Here is a 23794-nt window from a genome sequence, read left to right as displayed (position 1 = left end):
ATAGATAGATAGATAGATAGATAGATAGATAGATAGATAGATAGATAGATAGCTGGGAATTTTGGTTAAAAGGAGTTAAAGTTAAGCCGCACTAATGATCAAGTATGGTTTTGGTAGCATCAAGAAGTTGGAGTGAAAAATGTACTATTCCCAAATTATTTAACTGTAGCTTTAATTAAATGTTGAGTGACTAAAAGTTAAACATAACAGTTCTATCCAACAGCACCACCTAGTTCTTTTAGCTAAAATCAAGTTGTTTTTACTATGCTGATTTTGGAAACACTATAACTATATAACTATAAGCATATAACTATATAAACATATGAATATATCTATAAGAAAGAGTCACAAATTGAATAATATTATGGACAACATTGACCACCTTCTTTCAAAGACCATTAAATAATATATTATCTTCAGTCAGTGACTTCTCTATCTGGTAAAAAAAAAAACAAACCAATAAAGAAGATCCTTCCTGCTTACAGCTATCAATACGTACAACAATTTGTAGAAAATCTGTCAATGAGGTGCTGCAACATTTAATTTTCCTTTGGAATTATTAAAGTATTTTTTTTATTAAATAGGACTGCCTTTGTCCGCTTAAAAATGTTGGTGTCTCTGCTTTTCTCTTAACTGGCTTCAACTGACCCAAAATATGATTGCACATCTTTTAACTTACACCTCTATATGGAAACACATCACTCATGTTTTATCATCCATCCATTTGCAGCTTGTCTGTTTTAGAGTAAATGTCCAACTTTGTTACTTTTTAAAGCTCCTAATGGTCTGGGCCCACTCTGGTAGGACCCTGAGGTCATCATTCCAGTTCCTTTTAAACGTAATGAGAACTAAATAGATATGGTGCATTCCATTTGTCCTTGAAAGTCAAAATTTCCATTTAACACCCTTGAAATTCAGAATTATCAGCTGGAAAGTTGTGGCAAGGTAGCTGACTTCTGCATTCAAGTGGATGCTACTCGCATCAATAGATAATCTTCCTACTTTGACTGTTTGTCGAAGCTCTTTATTAAATATATAGCATTAAGTCTACCATACACATATTACTTGTGTAGAACTTTTTTTTTTTTTCATTTTTATGGCTCTAACATTTTCAGTAGTGGCGATAGAGAAAGAATCTAGAGGCAGAAAACAAGAACAAGTTTACCACAGGCATTATGTAACTCCAACTGGCCAGTTTAAAGTTAAAATAATGGATAATGGGACACAGTAATAAAAATATACTTTGACTCTGGAATCAGCTTCCTCTGAACCTCTGAAGGCCTTTTGAAATCCAAATTTGATACCTTTTATATGAAGGAAAATAAATGAGTACATGTGGAGTAAATGTAAGAGGCAGGTTTGTGTCAGAGAAGCCTTTTCATGAATTTAAAAATTGGCCTCCACAAATGTTTTCTTAAATTCATTAAAGCTGGTTTCTATATCATTTTTTCCCTCTGAATAAAAGAACAATTAGCATGAGTGATGTCCATATTGAGTTTATGGTAAAGTAACTAACTGGCACTGCAAACATATACTTAAAGTACATAAAACTTTACTCTCTCACATACAAAGGAAGCTGTGCTTTTGTTCACTTGCCTCTTTCCTGATTTTATCCTTGTGACAGAGCAGTTGTTGCACAGTGCCACACTTGGTACTAAAAGCATTTTTAATACCAGCATTAACATTCATGGTGATGTCAAACACCTGCTGCTGTTCTTGTGAAATAGAAACAAGCTGCCACACACAGCATAGTGCTGGGCTGTATCCTCTTATTAGATAGGAGATAAAAGGACAGAATGCTGGAGCAGATTGAGTGTAAACACCAGTACATGCAAGGTGAGACAAAAATGCCTGAGGGTTAAGTTGCTAATTGACAAAACAAAGTAATGTATAAATCACAACGTGTGGTTCAGTGTCACAGATAGCATCCTGTTCCCGCCTTTTATTTCACCTTGCTCTGGTTATAAAATTTGAAACATCTGGGGCTTTTTTCACTGCATTTATGATTTTTTTTTTTTTTTAAGAGTTGAATTTTTGCAATCCAAATATCTCCAAACAATTTTGTGAAAAAAAAAAATCTAAACAGATTGTTTTTTATTTTTTTATTTTGGGGTTTAACAGGAATTCTTTTTACCGCTCTTTCATCCCACAGGTGCAGACTACCACCATGTGCATCTCTGTCAGTCTCAGTGGGTCGGTTGTCCTGGGTTGCCTCTTTGCTCCAAAAATCCACATCATCCTTTTCCAACCTCAGAAGAATGTCTGCAACCTCCGGGTGGCCACCACCCGCTTCAGCGTCAACACTGGTCCGGCCTCCAGTTTTTCCCAAGGTATTGTCAGATAAAAATAATAATTAATTCATTTCACCACTGGGTGTGACTGGGTTTTAAACTCCACCCTGAGTGATGACTCAGCCTTTAAACCAATAACATGATTCTGAATAGATGAATTTGCTTGAGAGGTTGAGTTGAAATATTATTTGAATAATAATAACTGAATGATTGTTATTTTGTATTCTTTCCCTGCAAGATTTTGAGCGGGTGATCTTTGAAACCATTTAAAACCACATATTTAACATTGTATTTTATCAGACCGTTCAATGATGAACTCTCCAACTCCGTAAAATCATAAAAGCCATAGTAGCTCATTCCTCAGGAACATTTAATTACATAAATTAAACACAAATAATGCTAGAAAGACAGAGCTCAGATAATTAGCTTATATTATTTAATCATGGATAAAATAGCTTGGTATTAATCAAAGTTATTACTAAGTTATTATGCTGCTTATTAATTTGGGAGAAAGTTCACCTTAATGCAGAGGTGGGAGATGTGGAGTCACCGAGTCATCTCTATGTCATATATTTCTTCTGCCAAGCCACTGAACCAGGTGAGTCCAACCTGCACAGTGAACTAAATCCTGTAGATTGGACTCACCTGGATCAGTTGCTGGACAGAACAAATACAATAGAGAAGAAGACATAGAGAAGACTTGATGGCTCCACATCTCCCACCTCTGCCTTCTTTATAGTTAATCTGACCAAAGTGTTAAAAATGTTTAATCTGCTGTCATATAACAACTACAGATTTAAGCTTTAATGTAGTGATTTTATATGAGAGACAGATATAGAAGCACGTAACTGTGAAGAGGAAGACATGAATGCACAGCTTTAGTTTTCCAAAAACTGTGCCATCAGTCTGAAGGTTCAGTTTTGATCTCCTCTGGTCAGAGAAGAACATGTTTTCTGGGGCCCCTAGAAAGTTCTACCGAATCAGCAGACTATTGCATCTCAGTCCCTGGAAACACAAAGCAACCATGAGTCTTTTGGCAGCCCTTGAGATCAATATTCGCCTGGAGCTGGCTGCCCAGTGTACGCACTACAGATTAACTATAGAATGGTTTTATTTTTACAAAAAAAAAAAAAAAACTTAAATCATTCATTTTTGTTTTGCAGCATCAGCCTCCAATGTTGTTCCAACAGTGTGTAATGGACGAGAGGTGGTGGACTCCACAACATCCTCCTTGTGAACATTAGGCTGGGTTATTTTCTTTTTGGCAAATTCTTGTAAACAGAGTTATATAATCACTAGTCCAGAATCAGGTGTCTCAGATAAGGATGGGGTCAAACATGCGACTATCGTGACTTTGTTGTCCTCAAAGTGCTGTGAGTAAAAATATCCCAATTTTGTCATTTTGTTCTTTGACTCGTAGAAATTTTGAAGGAAATGCCAATAAAGGAAATGATAGCTCCTGTTTTCTTTTTGGAGATTCTACTTGCAACAATTGAGTAAATTATAGTAAATCTGTTCAATGTAATATATTCGATACGTTTTTAATGTAGATTCTGGTGAACAGTTTGTGCTTTTCTTGTAATTTATGTAAATAAAATGTGTTTTTTATAAATACTCAAGTCTGTTTCTGAGTGTGATTCCTTTAGAGGAAAAATTTTAGATTTGTTAAATATAGCTACAGTATGCATTGAGGTTAAAAGCTTCAAAACCTTCTACAACAAAGTATTTTCTCATTATTAAACCTGTGGTGGTAACTTGTGTTGGGAATGGTTTAAAGTGTCTTTAATGAGGAATATTTATAATCAGAGGGAGACAAAAAGATAATAAAAAATCAAACCTTCCGGCTTACATTTAAGATACACTTCAGACAATTCCTAAGACAGAGTCTGTATTTGCCATTTATCATATCTGAGAAAGCACCTGTAGAAATGGCATAATAATTTAAAGTCATCCGTTAACACTACATCAGCTATCTGGGACCAAAAGCAAAATGCTCGAAAACAGAGCAAAGGCAGATTGGTGGATTCGCACTGCCATCTTGTGTCAGAAGTGTTTTTTTTTTTTTAGTCATCTAGAAAATAAAAAGTATCCTGGATAATACTGGAGAAATTACATAAAATAAAAACTTTTACCCTCTGTAATAGACTTGAGTTCTGGTATGCTGCTATTATTCTATTGTACATATACATCAAATTAAATATCCAGAGACCTCAAACTCAAAACAAAAGTTTAAATCTATTGTACACAGTGAAAATTTTTTTTATTATCTACATTTATATCAGACTATTCTTTTTCTGTTTTAGGTCAGTTATGATAATCATAACAAATTATCTATTTACTTGATACAGAATAGTGAAAGAGATCATTTTATTTTATATCAAAGTTAAATGTTTATTTCAAACTGAAAATATGAAACATAATGGTTCTTTGTGAGACATAATAAAATTTTTTTTTTTTTTATCTTTCAAAAATTAGCTCAGCTATCTGGAAGTAAATTCAGATCCCTATATCTCCGGTTAAGCCTCAAGTTCAACTGTAGGAAGCCTAAATGTCCCAAGTTTGCACAAACCAGCATCTACTCTTTAGGAAGAAAATAAGTTGTGTGTCTTAAAACTTAAACATTTTAACTGTATTTAATTTTAAATTTTAATTGCACATAAAATATATATATATATATATATATATATATATATATATATATATTATGAAAGAAGTCTTATGTGGGCTTTTACTGAAAACCTTAGCTCCATCACTCTAACAGGCTGTATTAAAGTTTGCAAATGTCCCTAAGGACAGTTCTTGGTTTTTGTTGCCATATTTTTTTATCCAATGAAATTAAAAGAGAAGTTTCTGGCCATAATGACCACAATAAAGAAAAAAAATTGACAAAACCATTCAAAGTGTGAGGCATTAGCAAGGGCTTCATTTGTAGGGGGTTAAGGGGGGGGTTTGAAACCCTAAATATATCTGATGCTGTAAATATAACCCTCATATCGCAACATTCCAATTTACAAAAAATATCTTTTATGAAAAGTATGCTGACTTTATTTGTATTTGCCAGAAAATATCTGTTTTGTGCCATAAACCATGATAATAATTTTGGACACTGAGTGTCCATGTTTCCTCTTAATATGATCACTGGGGAAGAGGTTGCAGTTTTGCTCATAAAATAGCTGTGAGACCTCTCTTCTCTACGCTGCAATCCCCTCTCAGCCAACTGGCTCCACAGGACGCCTCCCAATGAGGTGTGCCTTGGACCCCACATGGAGCTGAGAACAGTAAAAACCACAGCACAGAGAAGTCCTTTCTCTTTCCGTGAAGCTTCACATTGGAAGAGGATAAATCCATGGCACCAGGCCCAAAGGCCAAAATTTCCAGAATGATCCATGATTCCGTAAAAGTTTAAAAAACGATCCACTGGACTTTGTTTCCAAGGTTTGAAGACGTTTCGCTTCCCCTCCAGGAAGCTTTCTCAATTCAAATGTCTGGATCCTCAATGAGGGGTGATACCTGGAAGGGATCACCTCTATAACTGAATGGTAAGTTTTTGGAAACTGGAATCTGAGTCCACCACCTCTGTTTAAAGTTGTTTTTTCTCTCTTAACATAGATGGCTTCCTTCACGCCCCTCTCAAACCACCTATTTTATTTATCCAGAATGTGAACATTCTGGTCCTAGACAGGTTTCAGATATTACAGGCTAAAAATGGAACCAAACAACCCACTCGTCGGTTTCAATTTGCATGTTGCCAAACAAAACAAGGCCTTGTCTATATAAAAAGTCAAACTCACTGCAGATCCAGACATTTGAATTAAGAAAGCTTCCTGGAGGGGAAGCGAAATGTCTTGAAACTTTGGAAACCAAGTCCAGTGGATTGTTTTTTAAACTTTTACGGAATGACTATGACCTGGATGACTGAGAATCTTCATCAGGATAAGCCATGATGGTTGACTTTTCAGATCCTAACTGCTGCTAAAAAGACTTTTTGCAACACATTTCTTTGAGTTTCAGAACTTACAGAGCCGGACTGGAGGAGAAAGTCTTAAAGGGCCGTTCCCTTAGTTGGAGACGCGTGGGACTAAGAAAAGCCCCCTTTGCTGTGAGCCTGCCATGCTACAGTAAGCTGCTGCTGGATGAAAACTCAAATCTTCCAAAAAGGACAGGAACAGAGGTATAAGGTCTGTCACAGTTAGGGAAAGAATCTAGTGAAACAATATTTCTTTTGATGATTTTGATCATTTCATGTGTTTACTGATGGGTAAAGACAAAGCTAACAGGATGGATCACATGGTACACTATGCTACAGTAATATGCTTTGAGCTGTTGTTGAAGATTGGACACGCTTTATTACACTAAGGGTTTAAACACTGATATAACATTAGTGTTTATTTGTTCCTCAAATGCTCATTACATTTCCAATACCAAGTTATGACTAAAAGCCATTTAATGGAATCCTGATCTCTATTTGCTGCTAGCTATTTCAAAGAGAGTAAAGAATCATTTAACTAAAGGTTATTGGTTCCTGATTAAGCAAATTATTCAATTAAACATTATTTGGCCAAATAATTTTCACCTCATGGATTTGCATTATGAATTGGTTTGAAAACATTCAAATCGCTATAAATCGGTGAAAAACTAATTTGATCACATCCAAAATTCTTCAAGGTAAACTTTGGTTCTCAAACACAAAATCAGTGCTACAGTAAACTGTAATATGGTTTTCAACCATGCTTCCCCTTCCTCTTCGAAGATAGTAGTTTAGTTTAGTTAAGTTTCACTAGTTTTTAGTCAAAAGTTTTAAACCGAAATATGTTTGATTTGGAGCTGAATGATTTTTGTTAATAAACTCTTATATTTTGAACAGAAGTTGTGGTGAATTTATTCCATGTATGTGTAGAGTTAACTGTTTGACTAGGATTTGAGCTCGAATCACTCTTTCGTTTGTTGTTCTAACACACAGCTAGCAGGGCGTGTGTTCATAAACAATATATGACATTCCGAATAATATCTGATTAAATAAGATATTTGCCACCCCTACCGGGGAGGGCAATAAACATCTTAAGGTATCACAACACGTGTTTAAATATTTGGTAACTTCCCCCTACCCCCCAAAACTTGGAATCCTTCACCCACAGACCTGTCTCTACCATGATGCAATTTAGGAAATCTTTTATTAGAGTTCTGACTTGGAGTGTAGTTCCAATGAGGAAGAATCCTATTTTAGTGATTTGAAATTGAAAAACAGAAGACAAGTTCTTCTAAAAACAATTACAAAACGGCCTGCCATAACATATACTACTAAATGCACAAACTCGAGCAGCGATAATCTCCTTCGCCATCTCCCTCTCCTTTGCAACTGTAGCGTTCCTGCTTTTTCTTTTACAAACATGCTCCATCTCACCATATGCCTGCATTTATATCTCTATGTTGTGAAATAGGAAGCCTTCCTCTTTGCTGTTGTCATGGTGACTCACCGAATTGGGGCTTTATTAATGATGGCTTTTTATAGATATTAGGCACGAGTTTGACTCCGAGTGAACCTACTCAGAGTTGATTAACTTCTCACACCAGCTGTTGTGAAACTGAAATCTCAGTTTCCATCCTAAGATTAGATCAATTCAGTTCATTTCAACTGAGCTGTTTGCATTTGGAACATGTTGCTGTCAGCTCAAACAAGGTCCAAAGAAATCTTATCATCAGTGAAGCAAGCCATCTAAAAAATAAAAACAAACCCATCAGAGAGATAGCAAAAAAATTGGTGTAGGCAGATAAACTGTTTGGAATAGAGAGTTCAGCAAAATATGTAAAGCACTGGCATGGTTCATGAAACAGGAGGGCCAGATTAGAGTTTGCCAAACAACATCTGAAAAAGCCTTTACAGCTCTAAAACTACATACTATGAGCAGATTAGACAAAGATCAACTTGTATCATACCAGCATAGTGGAAAGAGAAGAGTATGGAGATGAAAGGTATGGCTCATGATCCAAATCATACCACCTAATAATTGAAGCATGGTGGTGGTAGTGTCATGGTGTAGGCATGTACGGCTGTCAAAGGAACAGGTTTCCTTGTATTTATAGATTATGTCATCCATAACAAAAGCAGCAGGTTTGATTTATTGCCAACTTTTCCAATAGGTTGTGGTCCCTTAAAAAGTGGGAGGAACATTTACAAAGTGTTATAATTCCTTCACCTGACTTGAAAATAGCCTCAAATTAATGCTGAAATTCTTCAGTTCAAGTACATTTTGTTGGTTTCAATTCAAATCCACGGTTGTGGTGTATAGAGCCAAACAATATAGAATTGTATGGACCTTACCATGTGTGTGTATATATAATATTAAAAGGGGGCCACTGAAAGAGTAGGGGCATGTTCCCTTGTCCTGACACCTATTTAATAAGGATAGCGAGTTTCTCTAGTTTTGTGGCTGAAGTCTGGGCCCAAAGAGAAGAGCAGCCTCTGCTGCCAAGGCAGGAGGAAAAAAAAAGTCACACATTGTTTAATTTATGATATTTGAACAGGTGGGGTCCTGTTCATGAGTGAGGGGAGGGTTGAGTGTGGGATAGACGGATTGTTCCGCTGTTTCTATAAATGCAGACTTTGTAACAGGCTGTTGTGGTAAAAAGAGAGCTGAGCGAAAAGGCAAAGCTCTGGATTTACCAGTTGCTCTACATTCCTACCCTCACCTATAGTCATAAAGTCTGGATTATAATAAAATGAATGAGAGCCCTGTACAAGCTTTCTCCACAGGTCGACTGGGCACTCCCTTACAGACAGAGGGAGGAGCTCGGTCATCCAGGAGAGTTTAGGACTAGAGTCACTACTACTACACATCAAGACGAGTCACATTTCGGGTGGGTCATAAATAAACAACAATAAACATTATATTTAATACATGGTAAATAATAAAGAAATGGGGTAACAAAATACACAGGAAGAATAAAATACAAAGGTTCAACAAAAAGACAAAAAAACAGACCAAAAAAATGAATGGGGAATAAGAACATTTGCTATTTATTTCTCATATTTCTTTCTTATTGTAATTGAATTACTGTTTACATTTATTTCTTCACTGTATTTTTGTTCATTTGATTGTATATCTATTTTTCATTGAGAATTTTGTACATTTATTTGTTTATTTTCATGACGTCACGCCTCTTGATAAGAAGCGTTGCCGTGTCTGACCGCCAGGTGGCGACCGCGGCGCAGCTGCAAACAGTACAGTGAGGTCCAACCTCTTCCTTTAATGACTGGAGCCTTTCGAGAACCAGTGAGGCAGCAGTAGGAAGTGATTCCGCAGGGAATATTCGCCTACTAAAGATCTACCGTAGCTACTGATATCAGTTATTCAAGAAAAGGTAGGTTTTCTATTAGTAGATATTAGTGTTATTTCCTGATCAGTGTGAAGCGGAAGGATTATTTGATATCCCAAACTTATAAAAACAATTTTTTTCTCTCTGTTATTTGAAAAATGCAAAACAAATTGCATTATCTGGACAGTAAATTACATGGAAAGCTATAATACTATGTAAATGTACAACATGTGCATTATTGACCATGTTTAGTGAGAGACAGCGCCACTGGGCGAGTCCAGGCATATTCCCTTGTCCTGGCAGCACATCCAGTGATAAGCATAGTGAGTTTCTCCTGTCTTTAGCTAAAGCATGGCCCCAAAGAGAAGATCAGCCTCTGCTGCTAAGGCAGGAGGAAAAAAGGTGAAAGAGGAGCCCAAGGACGCCTTCACCTCTGCAAAAGAGGCACTTCTGGCTGCAGGGCCACAGATGAAAGGCAAAAGGAAGGTGGATGAGCACTGCTACCTGTCTTCAGCAGAGGTAGATCAAAAGCACTGACAGTCCATATTATGTCATCTATCAGTGAGACTTCTGAAAGTTAAATACTTTTTATTATTTCCATCAGGTGCACGAGGATTATGACTGCATGCTCAACCAAACAAACATAGGAAACAACAACAACAAGTTTTACGTCATTCAAGTTGTAAAAGAAAACAACTCCTACTATTCATGGAACCGCTGGGGAAGAGTGGTAGGTTATATCCGACATGATTCAGTTAATGTTGATTTTTTTGTTTTGTTATTATATGAAGCCAAATCAAAAAAAGATGTCATCTCAAGGCATTTAAGCATCCTGTCATGTTTTCCTACAGTTCTGTTTTCCAGTATGCTCCAGATTTATTTCAAATGAACCTGAAGCGTTCTGATAAAGCGTACTCATAATCAGTGCAGTTATATTCTAAACATATAACAATCACTTTATGACAACAGGCCAATTATCTAAGTATCCTAGTTAATTTTGTAAAGTCTTTTACTTTGTAGAAAACCTTCCTTCTGAGCAGGCATCTGGTGACAGTGGAAAAGAAAGACTCCCTTTTAACTGGACGATATCTAACAGAACAATGCTCAGTTAGAGAGGTTGTAACTTTTTTAAACCATGCTCTTGGGCTGGGGTTTACACAAGGCTGGTGACATGACTGTAGAACAACAGCATGATTTTAATTGCAACTGGTTCATACTGGTTGTTTAAAAAAAATAAAAAAGTTATTCATTATTAGGGATGGGGATCGAAACCCGGTTCTATCAAGGACCCGGTTCCCCTTTTTTCAAAACCCGAAAATCAATAACGTTTGGGGTTATCGATACCACTATTGAGTCTGGTCGTTTTTTCTTTTCTCCCGGAGGTCCTGTAACATAATTGTGTGTTCCTCGAGTCGCGTCACAGCATTTAAATCTAATCAATCCAATCACTGCAGCATGTCCACCAATGTTTTGGAATGAAATTGTAAGCAAACAGAAATTAAAAGTAAAACAAGTCTGGCAGTTAACTTCGCTCGCGACTCGAGGATGGCTGAACGGACGAAAAGGTCTAAAGTTTGGCTTCATTTTACCAAGCTCAAAGATAAAGAAGAAGCGAAATGCAACTTATGTTGCAAAATGATCTCTTTTAAAGGGGTGAACACAACCTCAATGGCCAAGCACATTAGTATTGTGCATGAAATAAAGGTCAAATGCAGTACCTTCGACTGTCTCCGGGTTGAAAAGACTCCTCCTCCTCCTCCTGCTGCTGCCGCTGCAGGAGGAGGCTGTAATCGGCAGCATACAAGCTAGTTAGCTTGAAAAATAAATAAAGTTTCAGACGTGCTGCGTGATGATGTGTTCAGATTGGCTCAGTAAAACGACAATTAGGTTATCATGATGCGTTCAAGTGTAACGTAAAGAAAAGGGATATTGAGTTTTTGGCGAGAAACATGAGCAATACAGTTGTATATTGCTCTAATTATTTTAGAATATATAATTAAACTACTGATGCCAACATTTATTAAAAATTACATTTAATTTAAAAGACAATTATTTATTTGCTAAATATTTTCCTAATAACTAAAAACACGATGAAAAGTGACAGTAGACAATACATTAACCAACAATTGTGAAAATTTATATATTTTTTTAAACCAAAAGAAGACATTTCTTCAAAATATAGGACATTTCTTCAAATAATTTTTTTCCCCACTTCCTTTCTGTCTGTTAAAAACATATTGTCGCACGGTCTTTCCACCAAATAACAGAAAAGTATCGATAGTGGTATCAATAAAGACTCGGATCGATAAGAAGTATCGATAAAGGTATCGATATCAATAAATATTAACGATCCCCATCCCTATTCATTATATAAACACTGTGCAACTGAAATGAATGCTGTGTTGTAGTGATCTAAAGGTGCAGCCTGCAACTTTTATTTTTCCAGGCTTCTGGAAAAACCCAGTTTTGGGGTTTAATCCCAACTTTACATCCCGTTTTGTAATCCAGGTGGGTCAGCGGGAAGCTTTGCACACCTATGGAGTATAACTAGTCTCAGAAACTCAGGCTTTCCGCACTTTTACAGTTTTCTGGAAGTTTGTTCCAGATAAGTGGAGCATAGGAACTAAATGCTGCTTCTCCATGTTTAGTTCTGGTTCTAGGTATGTAGCAGCAGCAATTTAGTATTTAAGTCATCACACAATGACAGGATGACCACAGCGGGGTCCACCTTCTGAGCGTAAGCGATCATCATGGACTTCTACAAAGAAGAAAGTTAACAGCTGACGAGCAGAAATTAAGTACATGCCTGTTTTTAGATGTTTTATCATATGTCATATAGGCTAGCTGCCTATATGTTTGTTCCCCTCAACATCAACTGTTAACTTTATTCTTAATTTTACGGAAAAGCAACAACCTATCAGTTAAAGGCAAGGGAAGTTTATTTATATAGCATTGGTAGAACTTTTCAAATTGCTGTACATGAAAAAAATAAATAAAATATTTTAGTGCCATAAAGGTGAATATAATATTTTAAGAAAATATAATTATAAAAATTAATGGAAAATAAAGTGATCGTATTAAAAAAATGAAAGGACTCAAAATGTAACTATGTTTAGATGGCACAGCGAAAGGCTACTCGAAGCAAATATGTTATTAATCTCAATTTGAAGCATTTTAGAGTTTTGCAGATTTTACTGTATTCTGGGTGTTTATTTTTAGATTAGAGGCGCATAACAAGTAAAAGCTGCTGCTCTGTTTTTGATTCTAGGTATGCAGAGTCTATTTGAGTCAGAAGACCTGGGAGGTCTGAGTGGTTAATACACTGACAAGCCTGTAATGTATTTTGTTGTTCAGTCATTGGGGGAGTTTTAGACTAACATACGTATTTAAAAGTTTATTCTCTGAGATACGAGGAGCCAGAGTAACAACTTTAGGACTGGGATGGTGTGCTCCACTGTCTTAGTTTAGGGGAGACTAATTTTATATCAGCAGTACCATTGCTTTCACGTTTCTTTTTTTCTTTTGCCTAAACTACTGTTTTCCTTTTTTTTATCTTTTTTTTTCAGTGAATGTAAATAGAACATTAAAGAGGCATGACTGAGTTTTCTAATGATACTGCCATCTGTGGCCAAAACACAGAACTGCAGAACTCTTCTGCTCATTCTTGTAGGCCGTGCAAATGCTTCAAGTTTTTCTCTTCTTTTTAAAATTATTTTTATCTTATATAGGGTTGTCATTGGTGTCTGGAGCTTGGTATCGGTCACTTCTGAGTATTTACAAAATCCCCGAAAAATCCATCTTGAATATAACACTTCCATTGTTTGCCAGGTTGTACCTACTTAACATGAGCATGCTTGACTTCACATCTGCAGAAACAGCACGGTAGCTTGAGGTAAAATAGGCTCATTTAAAAATGTTTAAAGACATACAACAAGCTGTTGTGAAGCGCCTTGAACTAGTAAAGTCCAGAAACCAGCACGAAAGTTCAGCACAAGATGACTGCTCTGACTTAAATATCACCTTTTCCTCTGTTGTCGGAGTCTCGTGAGAAAAACCTCTCCTGTCTGGCAACTGTCAGACACATATTTAGGTGTGTTTAGCCAATCAGCATCAAGCAGCCAGCTTTACGATCTGCCCCTGCTCCATAGACCCCATAAGAGGCCTTTACTTTCTCGTTGGGTAAATTACAATACATGGATTAGAGACTTGACTGGCCTGCCGATACCTGCTGATCCAGAGCAGAGGGGCGTATTCACCTAAGAGCGGGCTCAACCGAATATTGATAAATCCAGCATAATTAAGCGGACATTTAATTCAGTTTAATGACCACATTTCTGAAATGTAATAATACATATTTGACCAATTATTTTATTAAACTTATAGCTGAGGTTTAGCCTCCCTAGAGTTCAATGAGAAATCGCCGCTATTGTAATTGAACATTTTTTATATAGTGGTAATTAGATTAATATGCCTAGTAAAACTAAAAAAAAAAAAAAAACGGGTGTGTTTGGTTTTCAAAAGCCTTTAAATCCATTTTGGATTAAATAACTTTTTTTTGTTGACATGGTATTTCCTAAGAAAGTGATTTCTTTACCTAATTAATATTAAATGAACACTGGGAGGTATTATTACACTAAATCTGCGTTATTTTAAACTTTTTAGGGAGAAATGGGACAATCCAAACTGACTGCGTTTGATAAGGTTGAATCGGCTGTAAAAGACTTTGAGAAGAAGTTTAAGGATAAGACCAAGAACAACTGGGCTGATCGGATGAACTTTGTTTCTCACCCTGGGAAGTACACACTGATTGAAGTAGAAGGAGAGCAGGATGCTGAGGTCAAGGTGATGTAACACATCATCCCATTGCAGCATGAAGCATTGGGTAATATTTTCATTAGCTTCGTCTTTGGAAGCAATCTATATCTACATTTTTTTCTCCACAGGTGGACCATGTTGATGGCAAAGCAGGGGGAGTCTCCAAAAATGTGCTCCCATGCACTCTCGATGAAGCTACACAGAAACTTATTAAGCTCATTTTCAGCAACGACATGTTCAAGGAGGCGATGGAATGCATGAATTTAGGTGGCTGTGTCTCACTAGCTTGGCTTGAAGTTGAGATTCAAAATGTAGTAATGAAAAAAATTAAAGAACAGACATGCAAATGGTCAACCATTGTTAGAAACAAAGGGTGAAATTGGACTCTCCTTATCTTAGCTTATTTAAATATAGGTATTTTAATTCTTATATGATGTCTCTGTTCTTAAAGTTTTTTTTTCTATTTAAATTGATATAACGCTGCATATCCTTTGCTATCTTAAGCCGTTTTAATTAAACAAATTTATTAATTGTAATTAAATTAAATACATAAAAAATACAATTAAGCAAAATTATTAGTAACTATTCCATAATATAGATCAATTTGCTTATTAAAAAATAAATATACATTTAAAAATATTTCTTTAGCTTTAGAAGTCTGTATACCAACTTCTGACTAGTCTGTAAAGCTGTATAATCCCGGTTTGTTTAAAAACACTGCCTTCTCATTTGAATAAAAGAATAGTAAATAAAAGACAAATAAGTCAACATAAAATACCTAAAATAGCTTTATAAAATAAGTGTTACAACACAATTATGAAACAAATACATTTTAAGAATAAATCAATCTTAAATTTCCGAAACTGAATGAATAGTAAAAAAAAAAAAAAAATCTTGAGTTAAATGCACAACAATGACACTCATGCCTCTCGCTTTTCTTGGGTACAATAACGAGGGTCTTCCTAATCGGCCGGAATAATTAACTAATGCTCTTAATCTCAAAGGCATTGTGCTGCAGGCATCAGAAATTTGGTATGTGCTGCACTTCTGACAATGAAGTTTCTAGAATAGTGTTCACATCTCCAAAATAATGCCTCTAGACAGATAAACTGCACGCAACATGTTAGAAATCTTGATGTGATCAAACCACTCCAGTAAGGCTGAAACTTACTGTGGAGGTGCAAAAAAAACCCCATCAATATTCGGTCTTCGTGAGCTTAAAGACTAAAGCTATTTCAAGAATGCAAGAGTTCTTTAAAAGACTAATTTCAATGTTTATAATGCTTTTTAGCAAAGCAAGTGTGCCAATAGACCTAGTGAAATCCTTGATTTAACCAGTTGTTCTTTGTTCATGTACATTTTAGACATCAAGAAGATGCCCCTGGGTAAGCTAAGTAAGGTACAGATTGCAAAAGGGTTTGAAGTTTTGGAGGAGATTGCAGCTGCTATCGACCAAAAGGGTAGAAGAGGGCACCTTGAAGAACTCTCATCAAAGTTCTTTACTACAATCCCTCACAACTTTGGCAGGACCAGACCTCCAACCATAGACAGCAAAGAGATTGTTGAGAAGAAAAAGGAGATGCTCATGGTAAAATATTTATTTAGTTTTAGTTTTGCTCTTATAAAAGTTGTCAGCACTAACATTCTTTTAAAATGTTGTTCCTTAGGTGCTGGCAGACATTGAGCTCGCCCAGACACTGAAATCAGAAACAGAGAAAGCTCAGGAAGAGATGATGGAGACAGTTCCTCATCCTATTGACCAAGACTACACTTCGCTCAAATGCAAACTGTCTTTACTTGCCAAAAATACAAATATGTATAAGGTACTGTGCCCTTTTATAGCTAAAAATAGGTATAATTTTCCTGTCCCTAAGGTGTTTAAAGTTTTTTGCCTCTTAAGATCATTGAGAAATACACAAAGGCAACTTCAGGTCAAGGTCGTAAGCCAAAGATTCTCAATGTTTGGGAGGTGGATCGAGAGACAGAGGTAAGTCTGATCTGCCAGTTTTCTGCTTTTATTGGAAAAAAACAAGCTGTGATCTAATACTTTGTAAATTCAAGGGAGAACGCTTTAGTGAAAATGACAACCTAGAGAACCGCCGCCTGCTCTGGCATGGCACAAATATAGCAGTGGTGGCAGCCATCCTCAAAAGTGGTCTTAGGATCATGCCCCATTCTGGAGGCCGGGTTGGCAGTGGGATCTACTTTGCCTCTGAAAATGCTAAATCTATATGTTATGGTGAGATACCTCTAATAAGACTATATTTTCCATCTTTTCAGATCGTAATATTATATTTGACTATATAGTATTTTTTTTTATTTTTTTTTTAGTGACTACCTCAGGCAAAACTGGAGTGATGTTTCTAAGTGAGGTGGCTCTGGGTAAGGAGTTCACCATTACCAAAGACAACCACACTTTGAAGAAGGCCCCTGCAGGTTATGACAGTGTGGTAGCACGAGGCACTATGGAACCAGGTAAAATACTTTGATGCATTTCTAAATCTTACTCTTAAGGTTATTGCCTCTGCAGGACAACACAGCATCTGTGATCAAAACTTGGGATGAGTATTTATTGATGGGTGACTCAGCAAAGGCAACAATAAAACGGTTGAGCCAGATAGGAAGTTAGACATGGGAGGAGCAAAGTGGATCTGGTACATGTCGGAAAAGGGACTAGAAGCCATTCTTATTGATGACAAGGGCGTAGGTTTGATTTCCACTTTGGTAGGGACACTATTGGTCCTAAGTTTAATTACTGTCATTTTACCTTTGCAAAAATATGCATGCTTTTTTTATGCTTGACGTGAGCATCAGGGTGCATTTCGTTTAAAGAGAAAAGCAGCGTTTCTTGCTACATTTATACTAATTTTATCAGCACTACACACATTAGATGTTGTTTATCAATGTTTGAAGCGTCACTGGCTCTGATCAATGTGGCATTAATTATTTTTCACTTTGAAAAGGTTTGCATTTAAACATACCTGTGACTAAGACAGTAGGTAAATATGTGCCTAATATAGTCTAAATATGCCTGTTATATGTGGGTTTATTCTGTATTTTCTTTTGAAGATACAGAATTGTGCAAACATAAACGGGTGAAACACACTCTTATTTTTTGAATGCTCTCTCTGTATCATGAAATAACGCAAAATAACACATTCAAGGAATGGCAAAAACGTTTATTGTATTTATATATAGTGGCATCATCTACAAAACACAACACTAAAAATTTGACTAAATTTATTCCAATATAAAATCACTTTTAACAATTATTAAAAGAAAACATAACACCTTCTTGTCTGTAATGTAATAATATTCAAAATAAACAGCCGGATTAAAGCATTTTTTACTAAACACTAATGTAATTGTAATTGGCTTTATCTTATTTTTAAAAGTAGAAATAGTCAAAGAAATTGCAACATTATGTGGAACCGTAATCATGCTTTCTAAACAAAAATAACAAATGTTTAGGCACCATCTTGTGTTGTTATTCTCTATAAAAGAAATAACACCTGCTATTTATAGCTGAACTGCCTCAAAGGGTCGTCATAAAGTGAAAACAGTAATAACAATGAAGTATTGTTAAAAGGGAAACCCTCACATTTTTTTTCTCAGTCGGCCGTCGCTAAGAATCAGCAATCAGCAGCTTTCGCCTGTTTAAGTGTTGATAGAATTAAGTTTTTTTCATTAGGACTAGTTTTGTAGCCTAATATTATTTTCAGTAACTAGAGTGAATAAAATTCTTATTTCGTGTTCCAAGCACGCACAAACGCATACGGACTAGAAAACAGCCAATCAGGAAGAGAGAAGGTGGAACTTGAGGCAGAGCAACCAATGAGAGTGGAGCTAAACAGGACAGTTACTGATTTAAGGGACAGGAAAGACCGGGCAGCTAGACGGAGCGGCAGCATCAGCTAATGAGCTGCGAGAGAAAAAAGATAGGCTGTGATCACACACAGTGGCTGATTTGTAAATTATAAACATGTTTTNAGACGGAGCGGCAGCATCAGCTAATGAGCTGCGAGAGAAAAAAGATAGGCTGTGATCACACACAGTGGCTGATTTGTAAATTATAAACATGTTTTTCAAATCGAATTATTGGTAGGGACAAATAGGTCTGTCCAAAATTTTGGTAGGGACATGTCCCTATGGTCCCTATGCAAACCTATGCCCATGATTGATGAGATATTTTCCACAGGCTCGGTGGTGCTGTGGCATGACAGAAAACCTTCTGTCATTTTTTGTTAAACATAGAGAATTTTTATGTTTTTTAAAGATTGCGAAGCACAACGGGAAAATATATCTAAAACCTCACAAGACAAACAGAAAGTCAGAAATGGGAAGAGTTAGGTTGAGGGGAGTTGTCTTGATCAATGTATCCTACTTGCATTTAGTTGGCATGATGGATGAATTAAATTTTTATGACGGATTCATTGTGAATAAGGTGTTACACCACAGCATCCAACAAACAGATTTGCCCTCACTGATGTAAGAATTGAAGGGTTTCAGCGAAATGTAACTGATTGTCGCTTACTGACACAGAAAGATAATAGCCGTCACACCTTCAGAATTAATAAAAGACAAACAATGTAAAGTATGTAAATGAACGGATATATATTACTGTTGAGAACCCATGAGATGATGAACAGGTTCCACCTATTAAAACAACATTTTTAGACCTCTTCTTCACCTGCTGCCAGATGATTTCACCTAAATAGATACATTGATCCACTACCATTGAAGAAATAAACCCGTAATGTTACTGTGGTCACAACACACTACGACAAGCCATTTTAATATGTACTACTTTTACTAAACATGTATTCCTGTTATCTGAAAAAAAAAACTTTGTTTCCTTGTCAAAATGACCATTTCAAACAAAATTACATTGTTCACATCTAGAATAGGCATTCTGTATGTCTAGAATTGAACTATAGATCTCCATATTCCTGTTGTATTATTTTTCCTATGTCAATACATATTCAGTCAAGGTGAGAAATTTCAGAACGGCCACTTAAAATGCGTAAACATTTCTAGGTATATAAAAACAAATTCTTACTAGTATAATTTTGTTTTTTTCATTTTCTAAAATTTATTTTCTCCTGCAAAAATGTATTTTAGAAAATACTGTATATAATTACAGTTCAGTCTAGCAGTGTGATTTCTTATCAGGAAGAATCTCATTTTAGTGATCTATAAATGGAACTAAAGAGGAGAATGCTTTTAATAAACGTAAAAACGACCTGCCATAGGGAGTTCATATAAACCTATCCATTAAGTCGAGCAACTTTCTCCTTCTCTATCTTCTTTTAACACATTCTCCGTCTTTTCTTTATTTCTTTATTAAAATCTCTAGTTCCCGTTAGGTGAAATAGACACCTCCTGATGAGTGTTGTCATGTTTACTCGTCGATTTGGGGCTCCACTGACGATAGCTTTTTAAACTTGTTACAGAAGTGCTTAATTTTGAGTGGACCTACTTAGAGTATCTCTTTTAACAGTTTATAGGCTTAACGTGGGTAATTTTTTATTTAAATGTTTTATGGTTAAAGAGCCCTGAATAGCCAAAAGAGGTAATTAAAACAAAGTCACACCAAAAACATACAAAAAATTACAAAGAAAATTGTCAACTTAAGAGGGTAAGGCTCCACTATGTGTAAAGAAAGTATTTTTGTACAAACTAGTGGCGGCCTAGTGGTTAGGGCATAGTGACTTCAATCCCCCCACTCCCACAGACTGCCACTTCCAAGGGGATAGGTTAAATGCAGAAAATTGATTTGATTATTAAAGTATGTTAAAATAAAAAACAAGACAAAAAACAATTTGAAGTGGATGGTTCACAAAAAACTTGAATTTAAACAGGATGGGTTCATTAAGCATGGTTTCTGTTAGCTGGCTTATCATTATATGTGTTTTATCTGGTCTTTTTTTTTTCATTTAGCAACTATTCCTCTGTTGTTAGGAAACAAAAAATATAATCCAGCCTAATCAGCCACTCTTTGGCACATTTTACCAATCATAGTAATTTTATACATGAACATAAGTTATGAAAGCTTGAAAGACCAAAGGAAGTTTTGGTTGTCTGTTGTGTTTTCAGATCCGTCTAAAGACATCGTCATCAACCTGGAAGGCAAGAAGGTCACTGTTCCTCAGGGAAATGCCATCAACCAGCCGCAATACTCTGAAAGCTACTTCAGCAGTAGTGAATACCTGATCTACAAAGAGAGCCAGTGTCGCCTTCGCTATCTGCTTGAGATGGAAATAAATTATTAGTTGTAAAGATTCAACTCTGATTGTGCAGGTCCTAAGGAATAGTTACTCCTACCATATTGCATAAGCGCCTTTTTCTGTTCTGTGCCTTACAATCGTATGCATGATGCATAGAATGTGCTTTGGCTTTGCACATACTTAGGTGAAATACAAAAGTAATATTCTGTACTTTATAAAAAATGGTGAATTTTCTTAATGCTTTTGGAAATCTGTAGTTGACCATGCTTAAATGGTCAGAATGTTTGTTTGCACTCTAGGGTTTTTAAGGGATGTTTCACAACTTTATCCAAAACATTAGATGCTTATAGTCATGACTTAGGATTTCAAATGAATGTAATTAATCCTACAGTTTTTCATGTAGGAATATATGAAGGCTAGCTGACCAAGAAGAAGAAGAATTATCTTTTTTGGAACACTTTCCTGGAGATGGTCCCTTTACATGTATAAACTTTAGCTATAAAGTGACTTCCAGTATGGATTTGCACCTCTATTTTAAATAAAATAGAGCAAGAGTAAAATGGAAGTTAATATACATTTGTGTTTACAGGCGAGTGAAGTCCAGCATGTTGTTCACAATGAAAAAAAAGTAATACAGTGATTGTCATTAGTGACACATGCTAATTGCTAATACTTTTATGTACTTATGGTTTCAGATTGTTGAGACATGATGCCACACACTAACAAAAAAAAAAAATCTTTATTTTGCACACACAAGCCCTGAATTATCCAATAAACAGAAACAGGCACACCTGTAAACCTGTCTGTGTTTAAGAAATTATTGTGTAATAAATGTTAATACAGAAGAAAATATTAACCTGAAGATTTTTCTTGTAAAATGTCATTTTTTTTCTTGCTGGTTTTCTGGTTTTTACCTCTAACAGGTTGTCTTTCAGGGTTGCCCTGAATTTAACTGAATCTATTTATTGGACGTCTATATCCATCATCCCTGTCTTTATTGAAGAAGACCTTCCCCACTGCATGATGCATCATGTGGTACTGTGAAGTTGCACTGACAGTAGTTTGCATTGTTAGTTTTTCCACAGATAGTGGATACTTTTGGTTTCAACTGATCAGACCACCTTTTTGCCCGTGGTCTTTAAATCCACATCCAGATAGGTTTTGCTCTTATTTCAATCAATCAATTTCTTCCTTTTTGAAACCCCCCATTAGAACTTTTTTCCGTTCATAAATGTAGGTCTTTTTAACTAGAAACTTGTACAATACATTTCAGCTTTAGTACTTACATTTTAGGATTAACATGCTCTGTATATAAGTAAAATATTAAACTTTACCTATAGAAGAGCATGTTATTTTAATCTTGCCAATACTTAATGGGATATTGTATTAGAATTACTGTCATCTAGCATTTAGATGGGTTATTTCACTCAAACGAACCCTACTGCATCAGTGGCCTCAATCATGTAGGCCTTTTGCGGCAACGGTAGATGTCGTGCAGAGATGGGTGGTCCAGCTCTAGAAAGTAAAAGCTCTGCCTAGTTTGCTTCATGTTGTTCACATAACCAGATCATTAGCTTCCAGTATGTGTTGTAGAGCTGAATACGCATTTTGTTGGAACTAATCTACTAAACCCATGGAAACCTACAATTCTGTATCGTTAACTGTTTTTTATTACTCTTCGGCTACTCTTATCCATAGCACTGACAACCCCAATTAAGATGGCTAAGAATTCCAGTAAACTCTGATCATCACTCCGCCATCATGCTTGAAAAGTTCAGTTTAGGTAACGGCATATAGAGTTTTCTAGAAGACATTTCGCCTCTCATCCAAGAGGCTTCTTCAGTTCAAATTAGTGGTGGAGGGCACTGAGATACAGTACCATAAACTGTATATATGCCTCATTTAAGTGTGAGTCAGGTGAGGACATTGCCCTCCCTCTCTTGTGACTCACACTTTAATCATCACACATCAGAACCCTGTAAAGACCATTAACCCCAATCCAGTCGGAGGAATCAGATCTTCACTGATATGAAACACAGCCATCTGCTTTAATTGCAGACAGCTCTGTTCACGTAACTTTTAACCGCACCCATCAGCACACACACTCCCATTCTAGGCAAGCATTTTCCATATTTGCAAATTTCCACATATTTAAATTAGGTGATGATGGCATTTAAAAAAGTCAAGCAGCTTTGAGACCAGCCAATAGTGACTTTCCTTGCTTGAGATTTGGAAACAGTATTGGTGATTTTATGCATCTAATGAACTGGTGAGACAGCAGAAGGAATATCCCCTTACTCTAGATCTACATCAGCTGATGATATTGGTTATTCAAGAAAAGGTAGGTTTTATAATAGTAAGACTTGTTTTTCTGTGTGTTTTTTATATGTACTTATGGATTTGCTGATATTACAAATTATTTTTACCCCTGTTATTTGATACATAAAACAAGCAATAATTGCAGCGTTAATTGAATTAAAAGTCATAATAGCCTAATACATAAACATAAAACATATATAAATTTGTTTTCATGATCAGCGAAAGACAACAATACTGGGCGAGTGGTATGGCAGGCCAATGTGCTTTACCAGATGTCTCTGGTAAAGCACATTCAAATGAAAATTACTCTTAATTAAAAATACTTATAATTTATTGGAACATATGTAATTATTTCATAAAAGTACTGTCAGAAGTTTAAATTTTGAATATGACCAGACTTTTCCTTTAAATACATTGCGTCCAAGTCAAAATGAACATTTCTGAAATCAATAACATTCTTCCTATCAAAGATGAAAATGTTATTCTACAAATGATATCCCTTTACCAGCTGAAAGGACTTTATTTCTATCTAAAAAAAAACTTCAAAATTCTAACAAGGATAAAATCAAAAATACAAATGTCCATGATACAGTTAATATTAGTCATTAATACGGCATTTTACTGTGCTCAACAACCGCTGCTTTTTATGCCAGCACGCCTATCAAAAAGTCATGTGGAGATAGGATAAGGATATTAATTATGTCTTATCTGCGACTTGATTCAGCCTCACTTTTCTGCACGCAGGCTGAGATCTGCTGAACAGAACTTGTTAATGTTTCAGACTAATCGGTCTCCGCCAGGTGACGTCAATTGTTAACCTCGGGCGCG

At 35.9% G+C, this 23794-nt stretch overlaps 3 protein-coding genes across 3 annotated transcripts in view; all 3 read left to right on the top strand.

Moving 5' to 3' along the window:
* The window catches only part of grm2 (glutamate receptor, metabotropic 2), a 65703-nt gene extending 61847 nt beyond the window's left edge, over positions 1-3856 (top strand). Inside the window, exons 6-7 of the mRNA XM_015388326.1 lie at positions 2153-2330; positions 3455-3856. Of these exons, the coding sequence (XP_015243812.1) occupies positions 2153-2330; positions 3455-3528 (252 nt within the window). The 3' untranslated portion in view covers positions 3529-3856. The remainder of the gene's footprint in view (positions 1-2152; positions 2331-3454) is intronic.
* Positions 3857-9495: 5639 nt separating this feature from the next.
* parp3 (poly(ADP-ribose) polymerase family member 3) lies at positions 9496-21468 on the top strand. Its single transcript, XM_015388348.1, has 11 exons — positions 9496-9650; positions 9950-10124; positions 10210-10335; positions 14268-14447; positions 14549-14687; positions 15785-16008; positions 16088-16243; positions 16321-16407; positions 16482-16659; positions 16752-16895; positions 20517-21468. The coding sequence occupies exons 2-11, from the start codon at positions 9957-9959 to the stop codon at positions 20690-20692; spliced, it is 1578 nt and encodes a 525-aa protein (XP_015243834.1). The 5' UTR covers positions 9496-9650; positions 9950-9956; the 3' UTR covers positions 20693-21468.
* A 1154-nt stretch (positions 21469-22622) lies between these two features.
* LOC107093335 (probable G-protein coupled receptor) overlaps positions 22623-23794 on the top strand; it is a 16283-nt gene continuing 15111 nt past the window's right edge. Inside the window, exon 1 of the mRNA XM_015388333.1 lies at positions 22623-22988. The gene's annotated coding sequence lies outside the window, so the exon portion shown is untranslated. The remainder of the gene's footprint in view (positions 22989-23794) is intronic.

The sequence above is a fragment of the Cyprinodon variegatus genome, unplaced genomic scaffold (genome assembly GCF_000732505.1).
Source record: "Cyprinodon variegatus isolate N-32 unplaced genomic scaffold, C_variegatus-1.0 Scaffold420, whole genome shotgun sequence".
Taxonomy (NCBI): Eukaryota; Metazoa; Chordata; class Actinopteri; order Cyprinodontiformes; family Cyprinodontidae; genus Cyprinodon; species Cyprinodon variegatus.
This window is presented reverse-complemented; position numbering and strand designations above follow the sequence as displayed.

Excerpts from the sequence above, each read along its gene's own strand:
- parp3 (XM_015388348.1), top strand. The coding sequence starts at position 9,957 with ATGGCCCCAAAGAGAAGATCAGCCTCTGCTGCTAAGGCAGGAGGAAAA. Across the intron at positions 14,448-14,548 it reads AGCAGGATGCTGAGGTCAAG|GTGGACCATGTTGATGGCAA; the intron begins GTGATGTAACAC and ends TTTTCTCCACAG. Across the intron at positions 16,009-16,087 it reads AGAAAAAGGAGATGCTCATG|GTGCTGGCAGACATTGAGCT; the intron begins GTAAAATATTTA and ends GTTGTTCCTTAG.